The sequence below is a fragment of the Pagrus major genome, chromosome 13, assembly GCF_040436345.1.
Source record: "Pagrus major chromosome 13, Pma_NU_1.0".
NCBI classification, from domain to species: domain Eukaryota; kingdom Metazoa; phylum Chordata; class Actinopteri; order Spariformes; family Sparidae; genus Pagrus; species Pagrus major.
This window is the reverse complement of record NC_133227.1, coordinates 9240434-9260620: the sequence shown is the minus strand read 5'-3', so window position 1 is coordinate 9260620 and position 20187 is coordinate 9240434. Positions and strand designations below refer to the sequence as shown.

At 42.2% G+C, this 20187-nt stretch overlaps 1 protein-coding gene across 1 annotated transcript in view; it reads left to right on the top strand.

Annotated features, from left to right (window-relative positions):
- The window catches only part of LOC141007304 (FRAS1-related extracellular matrix protein 2-like), a gene marked incomplete at its 5' end in the record, with an annotated part of 65794 nt that extends 47838 nt beyond the window's left edge, over nt 1–17956 (top strand). Inside the window, 18 exon segments of the mRNA XM_073479649.1 lie at nt 1778–1927; nt 2037–2246; nt 3162–3359; nt 3798–3962; nt 4154–4336; nt 5855–5985; nt 6424–6582; nt 8419–8722; nt 10062–10193; nt 10563–10894; nt 14902–15094; nt 15188–15313; nt 15410–15537; nt 15629–15763; nt 15849–15975; nt 16429–16616; nt 16720–16866; nt 17408–17956. Of these exon segments, the coding sequence (XP_073335750.1) occupies nt 1778–1927; nt 2037–2246; nt 3162–3359; nt 3798–3962; nt 4154–4336; nt 5855–5985; nt 6424–6582; nt 8419–8722; nt 10062–10193; nt 10563–10894; nt 14902–15094; nt 15188–15313; nt 15410–15537; nt 15629–15763; nt 15849–15975; nt 16429–16616; nt 16720–16866; nt 17408–17956 (3557 nt within the window).
- Nucleotides 17957–20187: the final 2231 nt, after the last annotated feature.

The window sequence follows — 20187 nt, the reverse complement described above, 5'->3', positions numbered from 1 at the left end:
TTGAGAAAACAAGTCTTTGGATGCAGAGAGAGGACTTCAGGCTGCATTTGATCTGTGATACTCGCTGAATAGATTTGCCCTGGGCTGTCACTTATTTAAGTTCAGTTGAGAGTCAAAATGTAGCTGCAGTAAATTTTCTCAATACTTCGGTTATGTTGTGTTCTTAGCCTTTGTTATCCGGCCCAGTTAAAGTATATAAATAAAATATGAAAGCATATATATATATCAGTAATGTGAATGAAAAGGAGAGAAAATATCTCTGGACTGCTGCAAGTGTTTGATCATGACACAAAAAAATTATAATACGCTTGCTATTTTTGGATTATGTGCCAGAATATAAGAAAGGAGCTGAGTAAAAGAGAGTAGCAGCTTAAAACAGACACAGAAAAACTTTTATTCTGTCATTTTTTTTGGACTTGACGGCCGGGGGGGAGGGGGAGGGGTGAGACAGATGAAGCTGTCAAATACACATTGGACTGCCTCCACTTTGCTGCCTCAGGAAACAATGCCAGTTCAAACAAGCCTTTGAGCCATCTAGGGGGCCTCTTTCTCTCTGTCTTACCATCTCACTATGCCACATTCAGCGAAAGACACACACACGCACACACACACACACACACACGCACACAGACCTTGTTTTTCAGTGCTAACAGCATCCTTTTTCTGTTGGAAGTAGTTAGTGTTTCCTGTCAGAAGAATGGTAACAATGAGGTGGGATGAAAGGCCAGGAAAGGTTGAAAGGTCACGCCTCCCTGCAGTTTAACTTCAGACTAATGGGCTGTCGCTGTTTGACCTCTGTGTCCGGCTGCTGGTTTTTACTAGCGAATCATGTCAGACTGCGGGTGGCTGCTGACTGCTCTAATGCTACCACAGGTGCACACGTAACGAGAGGAGACAAGTAACATTAACACTAAACAAAAAAGTAAAGTAACACAGTCGCAAATATGAACCCTGCTTAAAAGGTGGGTCAGATGAGGTTGAATTTCATTAATAAGAGTTGTCAGGTGCAGAAGGCAACTAGAAACTAAAAAGGCCACCAGTTCCCAAATGTGTACTGATCAATGTAAGCTCCAAAAATGTTTAATGTGCTAAATAGTCCTGAAATTCATGGCAGGATGTCGGACAATTGAAACTGCCTCAACAAAGAACAAGCACAGGTATCACAAGATGAAACATTATGAACATGTAATGTAGAACCAGATTACAAGAATTAACAAATATTGCTTATTTAGATATATAATATGTAAAATGTCTGCATTAAATTAAAGGTGTAGTATGTAAGACTTGGCCACCTGACGAAGTCATACTCCAAACACATAGGGAGCAGCATATCACCAGAGTAACTGCTACTAACAGTAGCTGCTGTTAGCTAGTTAGCTCCAAGCCCCCGGGAAGAGCACTAAGCTTTGAAGCCAGTTTTTGTAGTGGCTAAACCGTGTTACTTCTACCCAAAAGCTAACAATGTGAACAAAGTTTCTGTACAACGGTAGATAGGCCTACATTTTTGGGACGTCACAAGCCTCATGAAATGACTTGTGGCGAACGAGACTATATGTAACATGAATAAAACTTTAAAAAGTTACTTGTCTGTGAGCATTTCTACCTGAGTCGCAGTGATAGATTTTCATCAGCAATGGTAGTTGTTTAACAAAGAAGAGAACATCTCTCATGACCCCATGGTACTTACGTCTGTTTTGATTTGATTCAGAGACCCACAGCGGCAGAAGTTACTTACCGTGTGTTTAATTGTTCCTTTTTTGATTTCTTTGCCCTCCAGCTCCAGTGTTTTACTTAGGAGAGGTAGAGTATCATGTAGATGAGAGTGATGGATATCTGGAGGTCAAAGTGTGGAGGACTGGAACCGATCTGTCCAAGACTGGCACCATCACTGTCCGTTCTCGCAAAGCTGCGCCTGTCTCTGCAGAAGGTAAGCTCCAGGTCATACAGTCAGCTGTTGCTTTTGCTTGATTCCAAATGATTGATCATCTGCTGGCCCTTCGTACTCGCCGTCATCCTGCTCTCTGTCCTTCCTGCAGCTGGCATCGACTACGTGGGCATCAGTCGTAACCTGGACTTCGCCCCGGGCGTCAGCATGCAGACGTTCAGGGTCACCATTCTGGATGACCTGGGACAGCCGGAGCTGGAAGGGATTGAGAGCTTTGAGCTTGTCCTGCGTATGCCAGTGAACGGCATCCTCGGAGAACCTGGGAAGGCTACAGTTTTCATCAATGACTCTGTGTCTGACTGTAAGTGGTGTGATTTACTTTTACCTTTCAGTATTTTATCAGTTTGTTTAGTTTTGAGCATGGCTGTTGGGATGGCAATGTCAGTCTTTCAGTCTGTTTGTTGTTGGTTCAGATGACTTGAACAGATATGACTTTTTCTTTAGTAATATTAGCAGGTTCCCATTTTTGTTGCTTTTAATGAAAAGTCTTGACAATTTTTGGATGATATACCACAAAATTTGGTAAAGAAAACCAATTTGCCACCAGCAGTTTCTGAAATACATCAAATCTACTGAATTGTAATAACTTCATTCAGCGTCAGAATTACAATTTGTCCGCTTCTTCTATATTTATGGGTCATTACGTTACTATCATCCTCATCATTACTTTCATTTTAGCACTAATTAGCAAATTCTACCATGCTAACACGCTAAACTAAGGTGCTGAGTGTGTTGGCATTGTCACTGGATCCATGTTAGCATACTGATGTTAGCACTTAGCTCAAAGCACAGCCTCGAGCTGTTAGTTTGGCTGTTGATTCCTGTTTCTCCTTACTGTTCATGTAATATTTGACTGTTTAATTGAATATTGTTGTTTCAGATGTCTTATGTTTGAATACGGATTATTGTAATTAGCGAATATAACTTCCTTAAGTGTTGAAAAGGGCCGACGGCTTCGATGTTTTTCTAGCTTTTCATGGCAGCTAAACATAACACAACAATTTATTTGTCACTTTTCTGTCACTGTGTATTCATAGTTCCAAGACATTAATCACCAATGTTCGCTCAAAAAAAGCTTGCGACAGCTATGTTATTTGATTTGCTTTTAAAAATCCATTCATCCAGTTAAATTCAGCCCAGACAGCACGGGAGACATGATTACTCCCTTTGTCGTACTGTAAGCGGCCATTAAATCCCTCTTGAATTCTCCTGACAGTGCCCAAGGTCCAGTTCCGCGAGGCGGTGTACACCGGAGAGGAGAGTGACGGCCAGATCACAGTGACCGTGTACCGCAGCGGCGACATCAGACACAAATCCACCATTCGCTGTTACACCCGTCAGGGTTCTGCAGAGGTCGCCTCTGACTTTGATGAGCGACCAAACACGGATGCATCTATCATCACCTTCCTACCAGGTGGTTCAGTAATCACATCACACATGTTTTCTGTCTCTCTCTCTCTCTCTCTCTCATGTTTTTTAAAGATTTACCTTCTGTCTTGAAAGTGATACCTTTACACCTTTTTAATGCAATAAACAGCTCCAAACTGTTTTTGGTCACACTATTTTTGCAAAGTCAATAGTGTCTTGCAGACATTGCAGGCGCTTGCACGATGTTCCACACATTACCTACCGAGCTGTCATTTTCAGTATTCTTTTTACACAATATGTGCAAACAGCTTCCAAACACTCTGGTGGAACACAACAAAGAGAGACAAAAAATATATAAATAAGATGTTATATGCTGTGTAAAGTAAAAAAAAAAAAAAAGAATTATTGTGGAATTTATTCTATCCTCTCTTCCACTTACATTTTTTGACATGCCCCGTCATCACCATCTCACTGTGCGCTCCAGGCGAGGCAGAGAAGCCGTGTGTTCTGTCACTGGTTGATGACACACTGTACGAGGAAGGAGAAGAGCTGCGTTTGGTCTTAGGGAACCCGAAGAGCGACTCACAGTTTGGCGCATCAGTGGGAGCTCTGAACGAGACCCTGGTGAAAATCAAGGACACGGCTGACAGTAAGTGAGATGAAGAGGCGGGAGACAGATGTGGAAAAAGTAGTTAATCCAGCTTCTTATTTGTCTGAATACTTGAGCAGCTTTGGTGTTAATTTATAATTGTCGTCAGCAGTGATTATTAGGGAAGTGATATTTAAAGGTCAGTGTGTTCTCACTGTATTACATTTTTTCTTCCTTCCTGTGCACTTCAGAACCCATCATCCGTTTTTCTGAAACCAAGTTCAGCGTTAGTGAACCGAAGGAAGCCGGCGCCGTGGCAACTGTGAGGATCCCTGTGGTACGAGTGGGTGACACATCAAAAGTGTCAGTGGTCCGCGTTCACACCAAAGACGGGTCAGCAATCTCAGGAGAGGACTACTACCCCGTGTCTCAAGGTAAACATACACATGTCCTCCTACGGCTCTCAGGGTTACAGGTACATTGTAGCAGTTTATTGTTAAAAAAAATGAGGAGATACAGATGTTTTAAATCTTTAAATCATTGCAGGTTTTGAAATGTAATAGGTTACAGGTTACTAGTTACCCTTTTAAAGATGTAATAAGTAAGATAACCAAAAGCACTGATACATATTTTTTTCTCAGTAACTGTACCAGATTACAATTAAATTTATTTACATAACAGTGTTACATCTAATTAGTTACTCCCCAAACTGACCATGCCACAGTAAAGCAACATTATGTAGAAATTGGCATTTTGTGCGATTTGGCGCCCCCTACAGTTTCTGAGTGCAACAACACTGTCATGAATACAAATCCCAGGTCTGTAACAGTTTGTCAGACGTAATGTACTACAAACAAAACTCATTACATCATAACAGTTTTATGTGTATGTATGTGTATCTCAAAGTAAACATGTATGTAACGCTGTGATCCTACCCTCTCAATGAAGTTACATAGTGCAGAAACAAGTGATGGGGGGCGGAGTGGCTGAGACAGAGACACCCTTCACTCTATTACAAGACACTTGTATTTATTTTTTTTAAGGTGAAAAAGTTAAAAAGTGTTGCTTAAAAATGTTAAATTCATGTCCTTCTTCATAAAACAGCACCACTTGTGGTCAAACACTCCACATGACACATTACCTTTACTCTATTACTGGCCTTCAGATATCCTCTGATATATTTCTGTTAAGCATTTGTGTCAGCTAACAAGAGAGGTTTTAAAACAAGGCTCCCCATAGGAATGTGAAATTAATGAAAGCAGGCATGGGGATTTATTTGGGCGAGGGTCATTGATTTCTAATTTCATCCCAAATGGGGAAAGGTATTTTCTGCAATAGTCCAGTGGAGGGTCATGTAATTTTTAATTGAATTTCAGTATTTTTCATGCTTTGTCAGCAGGGTGAAATTTTCCTCTCTATCCACACAGCTTTCAGGGCAGTGAACCTTTCTTGGCTTCATCAAGGCTTGAAATATTTATGTGAATACTTTCAGTCTATTCAAATCATACCTGCCCACCCACCGTTCAAATAGTGGCAATTTCCCAGCAGTTTTGAATCACACAGCATTGAATTTCTCATTTTTGCCCAATATTTTCTCAGCGCAGCACATTTCCAATGCAAAGCTCTGTTACTTATCTCGCAAGGAGATAAAGCCACCTTTAACACTATGCAAATGGAAACCTGCAATGCTTTTTAGCTAAGTGATATATTCCTCTGAAGCAATAAAACATGATTTGTGCGAACCTGTGAGGCTTTATTCATTTCTTTGTGGAAGCTCAAATCAGCAAAAAAGAGGGAAACTTTATTTTTTTTTCACCTGACAAAAGTTCATCAATCATCAATGCATTGCACTTGTTCTAATGATGATCTCTGTAGTGTATTGTAGTGTGTAAGTGTATTGTGTGTTGTATAAACATGTAATCACCTTTTCCCATGTGTGTTTGTGTGTCCAGACATTGAGTTCAAACAGGGGGATAAGGAGCATGTGGTGGAGGTGGAGGTGCTCTTTGACGGTGTCAGAGAGATGAGGGAAGCCTTTACCCTCCACCTGAAGCCTGATGAAAACATGGTGGCTGAAACTCAGGTCAGGACTGTGTTCATGTCTCATCATCACACAACAATCGCACGAAAATCCCCTTTATGGAAGGTCAGCTTGATGAAAAAATAATGAGATGAAAAGCTTTTTTATTTCTGATTTGACCCAAATTTATCCAGGTCATTGCCTCTGAGATCAGGGATCTCTTTTACAAGGGTGTCTTGGCCCTGAGAACAGCAGCACTTTACTGTAGTTGCAGCCGAAAAAGCGATGAAAACATTTCTCAATAAATAATAGATTATCTATGAAAACAAAACAGCATGCAGAGGAAAAAGAGGCAGCGTGAGAGAAATGAGAGAGAAGGGTGAATAGGAAAGCCAAGAATGAGCCTTGACTGTGAGATTGTAAACACATCCAGCTCTGTGATCACTTTAATCATTTTGCCGCCACGTCTCATTAGTCTTCTAACCTCCTTTTATGGAACAGGTAACTAAAGTGATCGTTTACATCGAGGAGACCAACAGCATGGCTGATGTCACTTTCCCCTCCCTGCCTCATGTGGTGTCTCTGCTCCATTACGACGACGTCTCCAGGACAACAGATAATCTCCACCCACCAGCTGGCTACCCCGTCATCTGTGTCACGGTGAGTCAAACTTAAAGGCACGCTATGCAGGATTTGTCTTGCTGAGTCTCATTCCCACATCATCGTTTACCAAAGCTTTGGGTTGGTGGCTTGCCAACGCTCTGTGTTTCTTCAGACCGCTCACAGTCGTCTTGGGTGGAGCAAATAGTGGAGCATGAGGGAATTTGTTTTGCAGGTGGGGAGGCGAGCCATGGCAGTGAAATGGCAAAATCTATGCAAAAGAAAAGGTCAAAACTGCTAGCGACAAGGTTAGGATAACTTGTCATTTTCAGCATGTCAGTTACTAGCTCGGAGGTTGCTGTTGTTGTTTCCCCTACCATAGATTGAAAGCGGTAACACACAGATAGTGAAAAGGCAAAGGCTCATTTATGCCCCCCGACGTACAAAAATAGATACATCCATACAATACTTCAAGGCCTCCTGGCATGGATAATGTAACTGATAAGAGAAAGTCAAAAGCGGAGGCAGCGTTGTAGACATAGATGTACTGTGAGGACGTTAAATACATCACGACATGTGGATGTAACAAATACAAGCCAACAACTGACATGCTGATAATGGTTAGTTACTCTAACGTGGTAGCTAACGGTTAAAAAAACTAAAAAAGCCAGCAACTGTTACCTTTTCCTTTGCATAGATTGTGCCTTTTCAATGCCAGGGTTCGCCTTCCCACGTGCAAAAATTACCCCCCTCGGATGGTATTTTGCAGGGGCACCTTGCTGCGTGTTTAGTACCACGCAAGGCGATTGTGATTGTTTTTTTAAGTTTTTCTTTTCCCCTACGGGTTTGGGTGGCGAGCTACCAACCCAAAGTGTTGGTGTTTGACGACTGGGAATGAGACTCAACAATCAACCATCTTCCTCCAGAACGGCTGAGCCCCAGAGACACCCCAAATATGGTAAAATACTAAGAGAATAAGAAAGTACAGGCATAGGGCAGGGTCTCTGTAGACACAGACACACAGTTCTAGTGGGTCAAAAGTGATGATAGAGAGGGAATTAGGGGAAATCATGAATAGTATACCTTTTTAATGATATCCAGGCACTCAAGGGGCTCAGGAAATATCTTTGAAATTCAATTGCTCGCTGTACAAAAGGAGTACACTCGACGGACCACTGGTAAATGTGTAGGATTTTTCTGTAATGAGGAGGCAGGCCCTAATCAGGACCCACATCCTCTGGGAGTGAAGGGCACATTGTAATCCCTCAGGACCCATCCTTTTTCTTCAACCAAAGTTAAACTGTCCTTCCGGAGTTAGCCGGTCCGTCCTTAAAAGACGTATTACATAGTTTAGTAGGCCACAGTCCTCATGCTTTCATACACAGAAGAAACACTACAGGCTCAGTGAGACATTTAAATGGATTTTCGTGATGTGTTGAGAAGTTTGCTTCTCAGGTGACTGCTGTGTGTGGTTTGTTTGTTTGTCTGTGTGTGTGTGTGTGTGTGTGTGTGTGTGTGTGTATGTGTGTGTGTGTCCGAAACAAACAAAAGGAAGTAGTCTTGTCAAAATTGAAGTGTCGAGTGCTGCATCAGGAGACACTGTGTCAACAGGTATAAAAAGGATATTCACGGACACCCGTCAAAAGCTTACTGCTCAAACCCAGATGCCTATTTATCTAATTCTAAAAAAAAAAAAAGCATTACAAAGATCTTAAATATGGAAACATGACGCCCTGAAACATCTGGATGTCCTTGGCAACAGTCACAGAGTCGTTTTTGTATTCTGCTCCTCTCTCTCCTTTTGTCCTCTGGCATCTGCTGTATCTTTCCCATCTCTCTGCTGTCCCTGCCCACCCACCCACCCACTCCTGCTCCCTTTCCTTATCCATCCTCTAGGCTTGCAACACAAAATACCCAGACTACGACAAGACAGGCTCTATCTGTGTCAGCGAGCACATCAACAATACCTTGACCCGCTACCGCTGGCTCATCAGCGCCCCGGCTGGCCCCGATGGCGTCACCAGTCCCATGAGGGAGGTGGACTTTGACACCTTCTTTACATCCTCCAAGATGATCACATTGGACTCAGTGTACTTCCAGGCAGGCTCCAGGGTCCAATGTGCTGCCAGGGCTGTTAATACTAACGGAGATGAGGGTTTAGAGCTCAGCAGCCCCATTGTCACTGTCAGCCAGGGGGAAGGTGAGGACAACAATGAATGAATGAACAGCCATTTCTGTGTCATATGTTGCCAGTTTTCTTGGGGTGGAATTAAACAGAGCTTTGGCCTCTTGTAGCAATGGGAAACAAAAGGGCTTTGTTCTTCAGGCATCATGAATGGTGCTTCTGAATGAAGAGTACCTACTGTAGGGTACAGCTGCACAGCATTATAAGAAAAATACACATTAATCACTGGAAAGCAAGTAATGATGATGCAGCTTTTTTGTCTATTAGCTGTGTAAGACTTCACTGAATTCAGTGATTAAAAAGTGTTCAGTTCAGTTCAGTTCAGTTCAGTTACTCAATTACAAGTGATCTGCAATCAAGATGTTACTTGATTGAAGTAATTAAGTGTTATAAACAACACTGCAGAAAATTGCCCCCTTCAAGTGTAACAGTAATAAATATCCTTTTTACTTGGATTAGGCGTTAAAGGTGCAATATGTAAGCAGAGATATCTACTGAAACTAGCCCTGGCTTTGGCCGATCCAAAGCTCCTTTGTTAGTTACTACAGTACAGACGTCCCCGTCATGATTATTAAAAAGGGAAAGCATTGCACTTTTGGACTCAATATGGACACTTAAAAAGCGAATGATCAAAATTGAGACAGCAAAACCAGAGACATGACATTTTTTATTCACCTACATTACCCACAATGCAATTTAGCCACTGAGTGACATCACTGGAGGCAATGTATCAGATTACATGCACCTTTATGGTATAGGCTTTATACTACTTTTTCAGATATGCAGTAGGACCTGTAAACACACTTTAATGTATGAAATTGGTGATGTTACACTTTGACTACAGTACTTGAGTAAATGTATTTGATTACACTCCACTGAGGATACATTTAGTGTCAGGCCCTCAGACTGAAAGACCAACAAAAGCTTTGTAGACCATTTTATTAAAACATTATAAGAAAAGGCAGAGGCACCATTTTCATTTCATAATCAAATGACGCTACAAGCTAATTACATTAAGAAAGAGTCAGAGACTCACACTTTTCTCAAATGAAGAAGTAAAAGCTCAGTCGTTTGCCGTTGCCATGTTATCTCTTCTACCGCGCTCACTCCACCTACACATTTTGAATGCACCAGACACACTCTCTCAGGGTGGTCACTAGGTATTCTTAGAAATGTGGAAATCGCTGCCTCACTCAGTAATAGTTCAGGGGAGTCATGAGAAATATGTATTTAACGGTGTATTACAGTATAACTTCAGGTGGATTGGTTAAATTATAATCAACTGCAGGGACATTCAGTGTATCTTTTTTCCTCCAGTCTGTCCCTGAGTTCAGTATCTCTCTGTCATATAAAGGTATGTGTCAACCACGTAAGATGGGGACTGTTGGAGCCGAGCCTTTCTCTGCCAAGCTACGCTACACTGGAGCAGAAGACCCGAAACACCCCAACCTCATCAAAGTGACTGTCACCATGCCTCACATAGATGGTAGGTAGGAGCTGGAAGCAGGGCTCGTACCAAAGATGAAGTGAAGTGTAATGTAGTGTGTGTAATATTCACGTCTGGGGATCCTCAGGAGCATGACAGCCAGAATATAGATCTCGCCACGTTGCATCGAACCCCGCTAGAAACCCTCCAGCAAACCCCCCTACTTAACATTCCCTGCTTGATTTTTAATCAGTTTCCTTCCTCCTCGTCTCCTCCAGGTTTCCTTCTTCCTTTTTTCTCTTGCTCCCCTGCTTTTCTTTTTACCGCTCAACAGTTTCTTTCCTCCAAGTTTTTGAAATAATAATTCATCTCAGTATCAAAGGTAGTCGGACACAGTCAGAATCACATCGTCTTCCTCTCGCCCTGCAGGCATGCTTCCGGTGATCTCCACTCGTCCGCTCATGAACTTTGAACTGACTCTCAGTCCTGACGGAACTCGGGTCGGGAACCACCGCTGCTCCAACTTGCTCGACTACAACGAGGTCACCACGGGTCACAGCTTCATCACCGCTTCCACGCGCAGCCCCGAAAGCATGGGGGATACGGCGCCCTATCAGTTCAGCAGCTCTCTGCGGGGGAACAGCACATTGCGCTTCTACAGGAACCTGAACCTGGAGGCCTGTCTGTGGGAGTTCACCAGCTACTACCACATGTCTGAGCTGCTCACTGACTGCGGAGGCACTATAGGGACTGATGGACAGGTGCGTGTGTGTCTTTTTGTGTGTTTCTGTGTGCATATGTCCACAACGTATAAATTCCAATCTAGGGTTTGTATGTACATCTGTTTGCCTGTGTGTGTGTGTGTCCACCAGTCTATTTACAGCCCTCTGAATGAGGGGCTCGCACAGACAGAACGGCACCGTGTCTGTTTGCTTGCGTTTTACCTCTCATTCATCGCATGTTTGTGTGTGTGTTTGCCATCTCTGTGACTGACAGCTTTTAGTGTGCGTGCACACATACGCAAACGGAAACGTACGCACTCAAACAAAAGCACTGCCAACCTGTCAGCCGGCCCCTTAATGCTCACCGGTGCTATCAACATTGAGCATTAAAGCTTAGATTAACAAGAAACGTGTGAAATCCTGAAAGGAAGAGTCACTTTTATTCTTTGATATCTTGAGCACACCTACATCCTGTCAAGGTTTGGAACAGGAATCTTAGTTCTCTATCAGGCAGGTTTCTCAGTTTTTCTTTAACTGACTTGGTGGTATGACAGTTGAGCTCACCAGAGAAGTCAGACTTTGCTGTTAAATGTTATATCCACCTGTCAGTTAGATACTAACAACTGCCAGTAGCTGTTTGCTGTTGTTGCATCATTCCAGCTGATGTTGAAATTGCTGTTTGTGTTGTCTACTGTACAGAGCCGCTGTATTCTCATGCTCCTTGTTGTTATTGTGGATCAGGAGACCGACCCTTGCTTCTTTGCTCGTGTCCCGCTGCTCCTTTGTGTTCCTCCGGCCTTTGATCCGGGAGCTTCTTGTTGATGATCGGACCGCTGAGTGTGTGTGTGTGTGTGCCGGGTTTTTGTGTGTGTGGGAGCGATGGGGTTGGAGAAGAGGAAGAAGTAAGAGATTAATTTACTTGTCCCCGGTCACAGCGAGAACGGCTTGCACACAGTTGCACATAACGCCCGTCATCCGCAAGACCTCAAGTCCACTTCGTTAGGGGACATCACTGTCACACTGTCACGTAGGTTATGGCGAGTTTCTTTTTTTTTTTTTTTTTTAACAAGGGCTGCCAAAAGAAAAAAAGGAGCTGTCAGAACCATGCAGTGGCACCAGGGTGCACGTATCAAAGAGCACAGAAAGAATTAAACAATTCAGCTACCTCTGAAGTACAAAAGACCATATTAATGTTAAAAAATATTCTTCTGACTGCAATGTCAAGATGATCACGGTTTTATTTTTTGTCTGGAGAGTACATGCACTAATTGGAAGGTTAAACTTAGTTGAAAATACCAATGATCGTTCGAATCTGTGAATATTTGCAATCTTTACTCTTTGTTCTAGTCAGTATACGTTTATTTTATGTAGTAAAATTATGGCTTTGCTTTGTCAAACCCCAGGGCTGAGTGTTTGTCTCAGCTACCAGTCATTTAATTTCTCATTTGGATGCTGATTCAGCAATTTCTACAACTTACTCTACTGAGACCTCACAGCCGCTGAGATGGATGGGGTGGATTTCAGCTGTGTGCAGCGAATTGCAGGAGTTGAGTGGAGATTCTCTCTGTTTGCAAATATATATCACCAGACTCGTAATGCCGGGTGTTATTTTAGAAAATGAGTTTGGATGTTATAATATGTGTAATCAAGTGATAAAAAAACATCTTCTGCCAAATTGCTTTTCTTAGTTTATCTTGCCAGTTAATCTCCGAGCCAAAATTCAGTTTGATAATTATGAAAAATGACAGATGTTTTCATTTCAAGCAAAAACAGAGATAACATGGTGCCTTTTCAATCTGTTTTAAGACAAACTCTTTGGCTTTGTCAAACTTGTATTGGTGCAAAACTGTTGAAGTAATGTTGGCAAACAGCGACACCTGGTGGCTGCTTTCTGGAACTACATCCAAGATGACATGGAAAGATTTGTACAGTTGCGTACTCACATTTCTCTACGCTGAGTTAACTGTTTTAAAGACTGTTCACCCAGTTCTATTTGCTGACATGCAGCTCAGCACAGCAGTTCATCTCTCATCCAGGATACACATCTCAGAATCAACCAGTCAATCACCATTTGTCTGGCAACTGCAACACTGTCATTCATAATATGATGACTATAAAACCAGCAACAACAGGTAGCATTAAAATATCATTATTATCATTATTGTCTTTGAAATATATTTATTTATGTATGATTTTATGTATTCAGTAACTCATTCATTAATTCATTTATCATGAACCAAGATTACAGTACAACAAAAAGAAGGGCCCTTCTTTATTGCATAGATTGCTCAATCTTACAGTACATGCCACAGGAACTCATCAGAAAGTCTGCAATTTGATTTTTTTCTCTTTTGCAATTTTTGCAAAATCATTCCAAGTGCACAAAATGAAACTAAAGTAATCCCAGTTATGCAAAACAAAACTACGCATATTTACTTTTATATTGGTATGTACTGTTTGTTACATACCTTTTTGGGATAGCTACTGATTCAGGAATAATGCTTGTCAACCCGTCTTCTTCTTCTGCATTTGGCCACGAGTTCTCATCCACATCACACCGTACGCTCTCTCTACAACACACCCATGAAATAATCTTTTTACATGCCTGATACATCCGTGGCAATCCTCTTCACACATGGTCAGACATCCAGCTTTCATTTTATCCAAGAGGCACGTCTGATCATGTGGCTGGAGGTCTTAAACTTTCCACCTCCATGAGGAAAATAATTTCTCTGTGATGTTGAGGAATGGATAGTAAGGTGGAAGGAAAAGCGATGCCATCCTGTGGACCAGTGAAACACTACTTCGTCACATACGGTTTTAAAACATGCAGTATTCTTCCTTCCTCATTTTCTCACCTGACACAAATCTGACACAAGACCTCATAGAGGTCTTCAAGGCGCTCAGTGTTTTATGTCCCAATTAGGAGTTGAAGCATTTTTATTTTTTAGATATTGATGTATTATTGTTATTATTATTATTATTCTAATCAAACAGTTGTTACATTACTTAAATTATCTGCATAAGGGGTGGATGGAAAAGAATTACATGACGTCTCCTGAATACCATGAAATTTAACGCAGTGACACCATCCAGTGCGGAGAGAGAGAGAGGCTCCTCAGCCTGGGTTGTCCTATGCTGACTCCAAGGAGGAACAGATTGTCTGAGAAAACTATTTGAGGGACTCCTCCTCATTAAGTGTAATACCTGCTTTAGTGATAAGCATACCAAGTATGCTGGACTAGTCTGGTATAAAGCCATAGTTTTGTGATGAGCGAGTTTGTTGTGACATGGCTGATTTGTGGGCGTATGTAAGGTTAGCGTTAGGTTATATTCTTAACTGGCAATTACATGTCAGTGCATCTCAGGGGATACAGCGATGTAATGTGACAAGTACTCTTACATATTACATAAAGTAATATATTACTTTGTTATAAAAGTAACAAGTAATTACTTTTTTTGAGCAGCAACTCAAAAAGATGTAGTCGTTGAACACATTTTGTGTGGAAACAATGAAAACTGATCCACGCTTTCGTCCGCGTTGACTTCCGTTGTGCTGACCGTGTTAAAAGTTTTGAATCAGCTTACCAGATCAAGGTGTGTACATATTTTGTAGATTACACTTCAGTGCTTCAGGGATGGTCAACACCAATAATCGACTTTTTAAATACTTCGAAAACTAAAAAAACTGAAATCAAGATAGAAGAGAACGATACAAGCCCACATCACTGCCCACTGTGGTTTGTCGTGTACAACACGAGAAGACTTCTCTTCATCTTTGACAACACTGAGTAGGAGTGAAAGAGTTCAGGCACCTTGTGGAGGAGAACAATGTGTTCATCTGGTACATCTTCTCAGTACTTATTATAGCTTATCGACCTGCAGTCACCCCTTAATCTGACAGGATAAGACAGTTGTTGCTCTACATACTGAGCTTACAGCTTCAACCATGATATCAAATAAATGAACATTTTACCCTGTCAATGCTGACTTTTACTTTCTGAGTACATAATGAGCCTAAAATGAAACCGTTTCCTTCCTTACAGGTGCTCAACCTGGTCCAGTCCTACGTGACCCTGCGTGTGCCTCTTTATGTGTCTTATGTGTTCCACTCCCCCGTGGGAACCGGCGGCTGGCAGCACTTTGACCTGCAGTCAGAGCTGCGCCTCACTTTCGTGTACGACACTGCCATTCTGTGGACGGATGGCATCGGCAGCCCCCCTCAGGCCGAGCTCCAGGGTAAGTTCCCAAGAGAGAAGAGAGAAATGAAAATGAATAATAAATCAAAACTCTTTGTGTTGAATCCAGTGTGTTTGTGTGTGTGTTTTTCAGGTGCTTTGTATCCGACCAGCATGCGCATCAATGAACAGGGGCGTTTGGTGGTAAACTTCCGCACGAAGGCTCGTTTCAGGGGCCTGTTTGTGGAGTCTCACTCTGGAGGCAGAATAAAAAGAGCTGGTGAGATCAGTTGTAATAATCCTCAGTAGTATCACCAACACTGAAGACATATATATAAGTGATCAACTTTTCACTCTCTCAACATCTGTTACCAAGCTACCTCCATGTCATCCATGGTGATGAGTGTGGACCACCCTGGCCTGACCTTCAACCTCACCTTAGTGAGGAGTGAGCCCACCTACAACCAGCCAGTCCAGCAGTGGACCTTCACCTCTGACTTTGCTGTAAATATGACCGCATACACTGAAACATCTGTATATGTACATCTGTGTGCTCAACTGGCATTTGAGTATCCGTCACTTCTGCTCCATTCAGGTGAGGGACTACTCAGGGACCTACACGGTGAAGCTGATCCCCTGTACGACAGCCCAGAATATGGAATACACCATTCCACCTGTTTGCAGTCCCAGAGAACCGGTCACCTTTGATCTAGACATCAGATTCCAGCAAGTAAGGCGATCTTTGTTTGACCCTTAAGATCCAGTAGTAGCATGTTTCTTTGTTACTGGATGTTTTTCTTTATTGTATTCTGTAGGTGAGCGACCCTGTTGCAGTGGAGTTCAGTCTGAACACTCAGATGTTCTTGCTGTCCAAGAGGAGCTTATGGCTCTCTGACGGCTCCATGGGTTTCGGACAGGAGAGTGATATTTCCTTTTCTGAGGGTAAGTGCCCTCTTGCCAGACTTAAAGACTTTATATTCTGTGTACAGTGAAGATTTAAAAGACTATACCAGGAGTTGTAGATGCTTTTATCACGTTAACTACATTACTGCTGTCGATATTGCAAAGCATGCCGATATGAAAATCAACTTGCGAAAAATATAGCCCTTGCCAGGGGCCACTGAAAATCTTGGGGTGGCCAACAAAAGGTGGTAGGTAAGACAACAAATATGCAAACATTGACGTGAATTTGGTACTTCTTGTTTCTACATGGAAGGCAGAAAAAAACTTGAAAAGCAACGGTATGGTATCAACATCAGATTTGTAGTTCATTGGCAACATACAAAACCACCAGTATGGCATTTTAAATTAATTACCATTTCCATATTTCCATATTTACCAGATACCCTGTCCTTCTAGGATTTATGAATATAATGTTTTCTCCCTTCATTTCAGGTGATACGATCTATGGTCGTGTGATGGTGGATCCTGTGCAGAACCTGGGAGACTCTTTCTTCTGTAGCATAGAGAAGGTGTTCCTGTGCACCGGTGCTGATGGATATGTCCCCAAGTACAACCCCACCAAGTTTGAATTTGGCTGCCTGGCTGACTCCCCGTCATTGCTCTATAGATTCAAGATTCTTGTGAGTTAATTCAGGTTTTTGACGATAACTGCGATTTCAGTAAATACAATCAACACAGAAAATCATTTTTCTTAATTCTCCTCAATCTAACACACCTCACCAGGACAAGGCTCAGCCAGAGACCCAGGCACGCGTGTTTGGTGATGTCAGTTTTAATGCTGCGCTGGCAGTGGACGATCCATCAGCCTTGTCCCTCGTCAGACAGCCAGGGTCTGATGGATTTAGGTTGGACTCTACAGCCATGTTCCAGGTATTCTATCTCTAACTGCTCCTCATAGCCAATGACTGTTAATTGTGAACCAGCAGCAGAGTAGTAACTAACTGACTATCTGTTATTGAATATATTGAACTTCAGAAAGCTTTATTGTGTTATTGTGGGTTACTGTTGCAAATCCAAACAGATTTACAGCTATATGGAGGTACCTTGGAACAATCCACTCCATCATTGGATGTACAGTGCTGCATGTTTCGCTTCGATGTTATGTTATTATCTTATGTTATTTTGTGCCCTTTGTTGTGTGTTGGAGGACCAAAATGGAAGAGAGACATTAAGCTTTAATGTTATTTAATCCTCAATGATTGATTACTACTTATTGTATTTTTAATCATCACACAAATTCAGTCAATTCCAGTTTGGCAAAATGCATTTTTGCCAGGAATCCAAAGTCTATTAATGAGTCAGTTTAGCGCCCTCAGGTCCTATCTTATCAAAAATGTATTCTTTTTGCAAGATTTACTCAATTTGGAGAACAAATAATTGCAAGACATTCATAATTTTGTGTTTTCCTCAGGTTGCTGCAGGGCGTGAGTGGTACATTCACACCATTTACACGGTCCGCTCCAAAGAGAATGCAAACAGAGGCATCGGAAAGCGCAGCTTAGAGTACCACTCCTTGGTTGCCACAGGCAGTGAGCTCGCCTTGACCTCATCGAGCGGTAAAGGTCATCGCTCCAGGAGGTCGGCTGGCGAAGAAGTCCCACAGGTCGCTGAGGATATCGGAGAAGACAACAACCGCGGCACCAATATCATGCACATCGCTCTGGACCGCACCAAGCGCCGGGCCGGGGGGTCGAATGAGTTGTTTACCGATGGGCTGGAACCTAGCGAGCTGAACGCAGAGGAGGAAGAGGAGGGTCTGGTGACTGTTGTGGGGGCGCTGGTGGGGCTGCTGCTGACTGTCCTCATTATTGTCACCATTATCCTGGTGCTGAGATCCAGACAGAAGGATGGGAAGGAGGGATGGAGGGAGGGGGTCCAGGAGGTGGTGAAAGGGTCCGTCAGTACAGAGCCCATGTTGGTGGTGAGGATGCAAGACTGCCACAACAGCTCAGAGGTCTGAGCAATGGATGCGTGGATGGACAGATGGACAAAGGGATGAAGATGTGGGGGCTTTTGTAAAACTTTTCATTTTTTTTAAAACTGGTATTGAATTACTTTCATAACACCAAAAATCTGAGATTGATCATACGCGTTATTAAGTGTGTGTGTGCTTGTTAGTGGGGGGGATTTCTACCGTATCATTTACGTACCTTGATCACTGCAACAGGAAAACAGTCCTGTGCGCTGTCTCCACTAAACATTCCACCTTGTGCTGCTAGTAACGTGGTATTTCCTTTCTCTCTTACACTGGCTTTGTGGTGTTAAAGTGCCTGAAGCAGCTTTATCCCTTCAGGACAGTCCCAGTCACAGAGAGCATATTTCTCATAAAGCCAGTGTCACACAGGCCAAGTCTTAGATTTATCTCGGGTAGCGTAGGTGTATCTCGGGTAAAGGTGACGAGATGATGTCAATGCTCATACAAAATCGCACAGATGTTATCGACCTGCCCCGGTGTCAGTCAAAACTTCACTGAAGTTTCTGAAGTTCTGTCTCCCAAAAAGATTATTAGTAACAAGACTATCTGCGCTACAGCTTGAAAAGGATTGAATAGATTTCTGCACACATATTGTGCAACATATTACAAGAACTTATTTCATTATGGATGCAAAATCATTTCCATTTTAATCACCAATACTACCTGCTTTCCATCCATTGCCAGGATAATATCATTTAGGAAAATATTGGGGATTTAATGGTTGATATTGGACCTTTTATAAATCTTGAACCCACAAAACATTTAAAGGTCCAGAGGGCAGGATTTAGGGGCATTCACATTTTTTCCTTTAGTGTGAAATCACCTGAAGCTAAGAACTGAAGTGCTTTTGTTCCCTTAGAATGAGCCTTTTATATCGACAGAGGGAGCAGGCCCTCTTCCACAAAGTTGCACCGCCATGTGTCTACAATAGCCCAGAATGGACAAACCAAACACTGGCTCTAGAGAGGACCTTTAGCATTTTTCACCTTTTTTTAGCAGCCACCGTAGGGAAGGGTGGAACAAGGGGTGATCAATTGGTTGCATTCTGCAAACACACCCCCAGATGCCACTAAATCCTGCACACTGAACCTTTAAGACTGCGCTGCATTAGGTAGATTAATACTCATTGTGAGACGAAGCGTGGCTTTAGGCCTGCAATTTTGTCTGGGAATACTTGCTGAGACAGTCAATCTGGATTTCACAATGTGTAATGAAAAATGTAAACCCCACTGGTTTCTAATGTGTGAATTCAACCTTCAGAGCTCACTTATCAGAGTACAGGAGATGAACACCACTGCTGTCAGAATTTACATTTATATACCGGCTCATCATTTTATTCATTCACTGTGTCTACTCTTCTTTATTTTCTATCCCATAAGATGAGGAATGTTTTCCTGGATGTATTGAGCATGTCTGTTGCTGCTGAGTTTGGGTTGTTCCCACTGTTTTTTTCTAATATTATTTGTATTTTTGTATCTCTGTTATTTACATTGTCATGTATCACAACAATGTTTACTGCTATCCATCCTCGCAGTGTTGTTGCTCCACTGTGTATTTCTGTGTAACACTTAAAGCAAAATGATGCATTTTTTAAGTAACACTGGTTAAGGTACGTGTGTATAAAGACACTCATCTCAGGAGTTATTTCTTTTACAGCGAATGGACTGCGTGTTGTAACACGATTTACTACTGTTGACTGAAGCGAATCTCTGCAGAGCCACTTTTCACTTCTGTGTTACACTGCTAATAAGTGTGGTGCTGTGAACATGCAAATGCTGTACTCACATCCAATGATCCAATGACCCGTATTCTTCTCACATTATGTTCCTGTAAGCTTTATTTGTCACTAGTGCTGTGTGGGATTTCAGTGTTCTTCTGAGTCATGTTTTTCGAACAAAGGATGCAAACAAAATAGCTGCTTACAAATCAGTATGTCACCACGAGAAATGTTACGTTCGAAGCATTGGATATAATCTTGCCGTCTCGTTATTTTGTTGATATCACTGGTGAAATTTCTTGTTTACATGTGTTGTTAAACCTGTGTCTTACTCTGCTTTGGATATACAACATGCTGAGATCAGTGTTCCTAAATATTTGTCTTAATATGGTGTCGTCAGTCATCATTGTATAATTATTTCCAGTATTTATCAGGGCTAGCTAATGTAATGAAAATCAGCTGATGTATGACTCAGCGAGGAATGTGATGCTGAAACCCA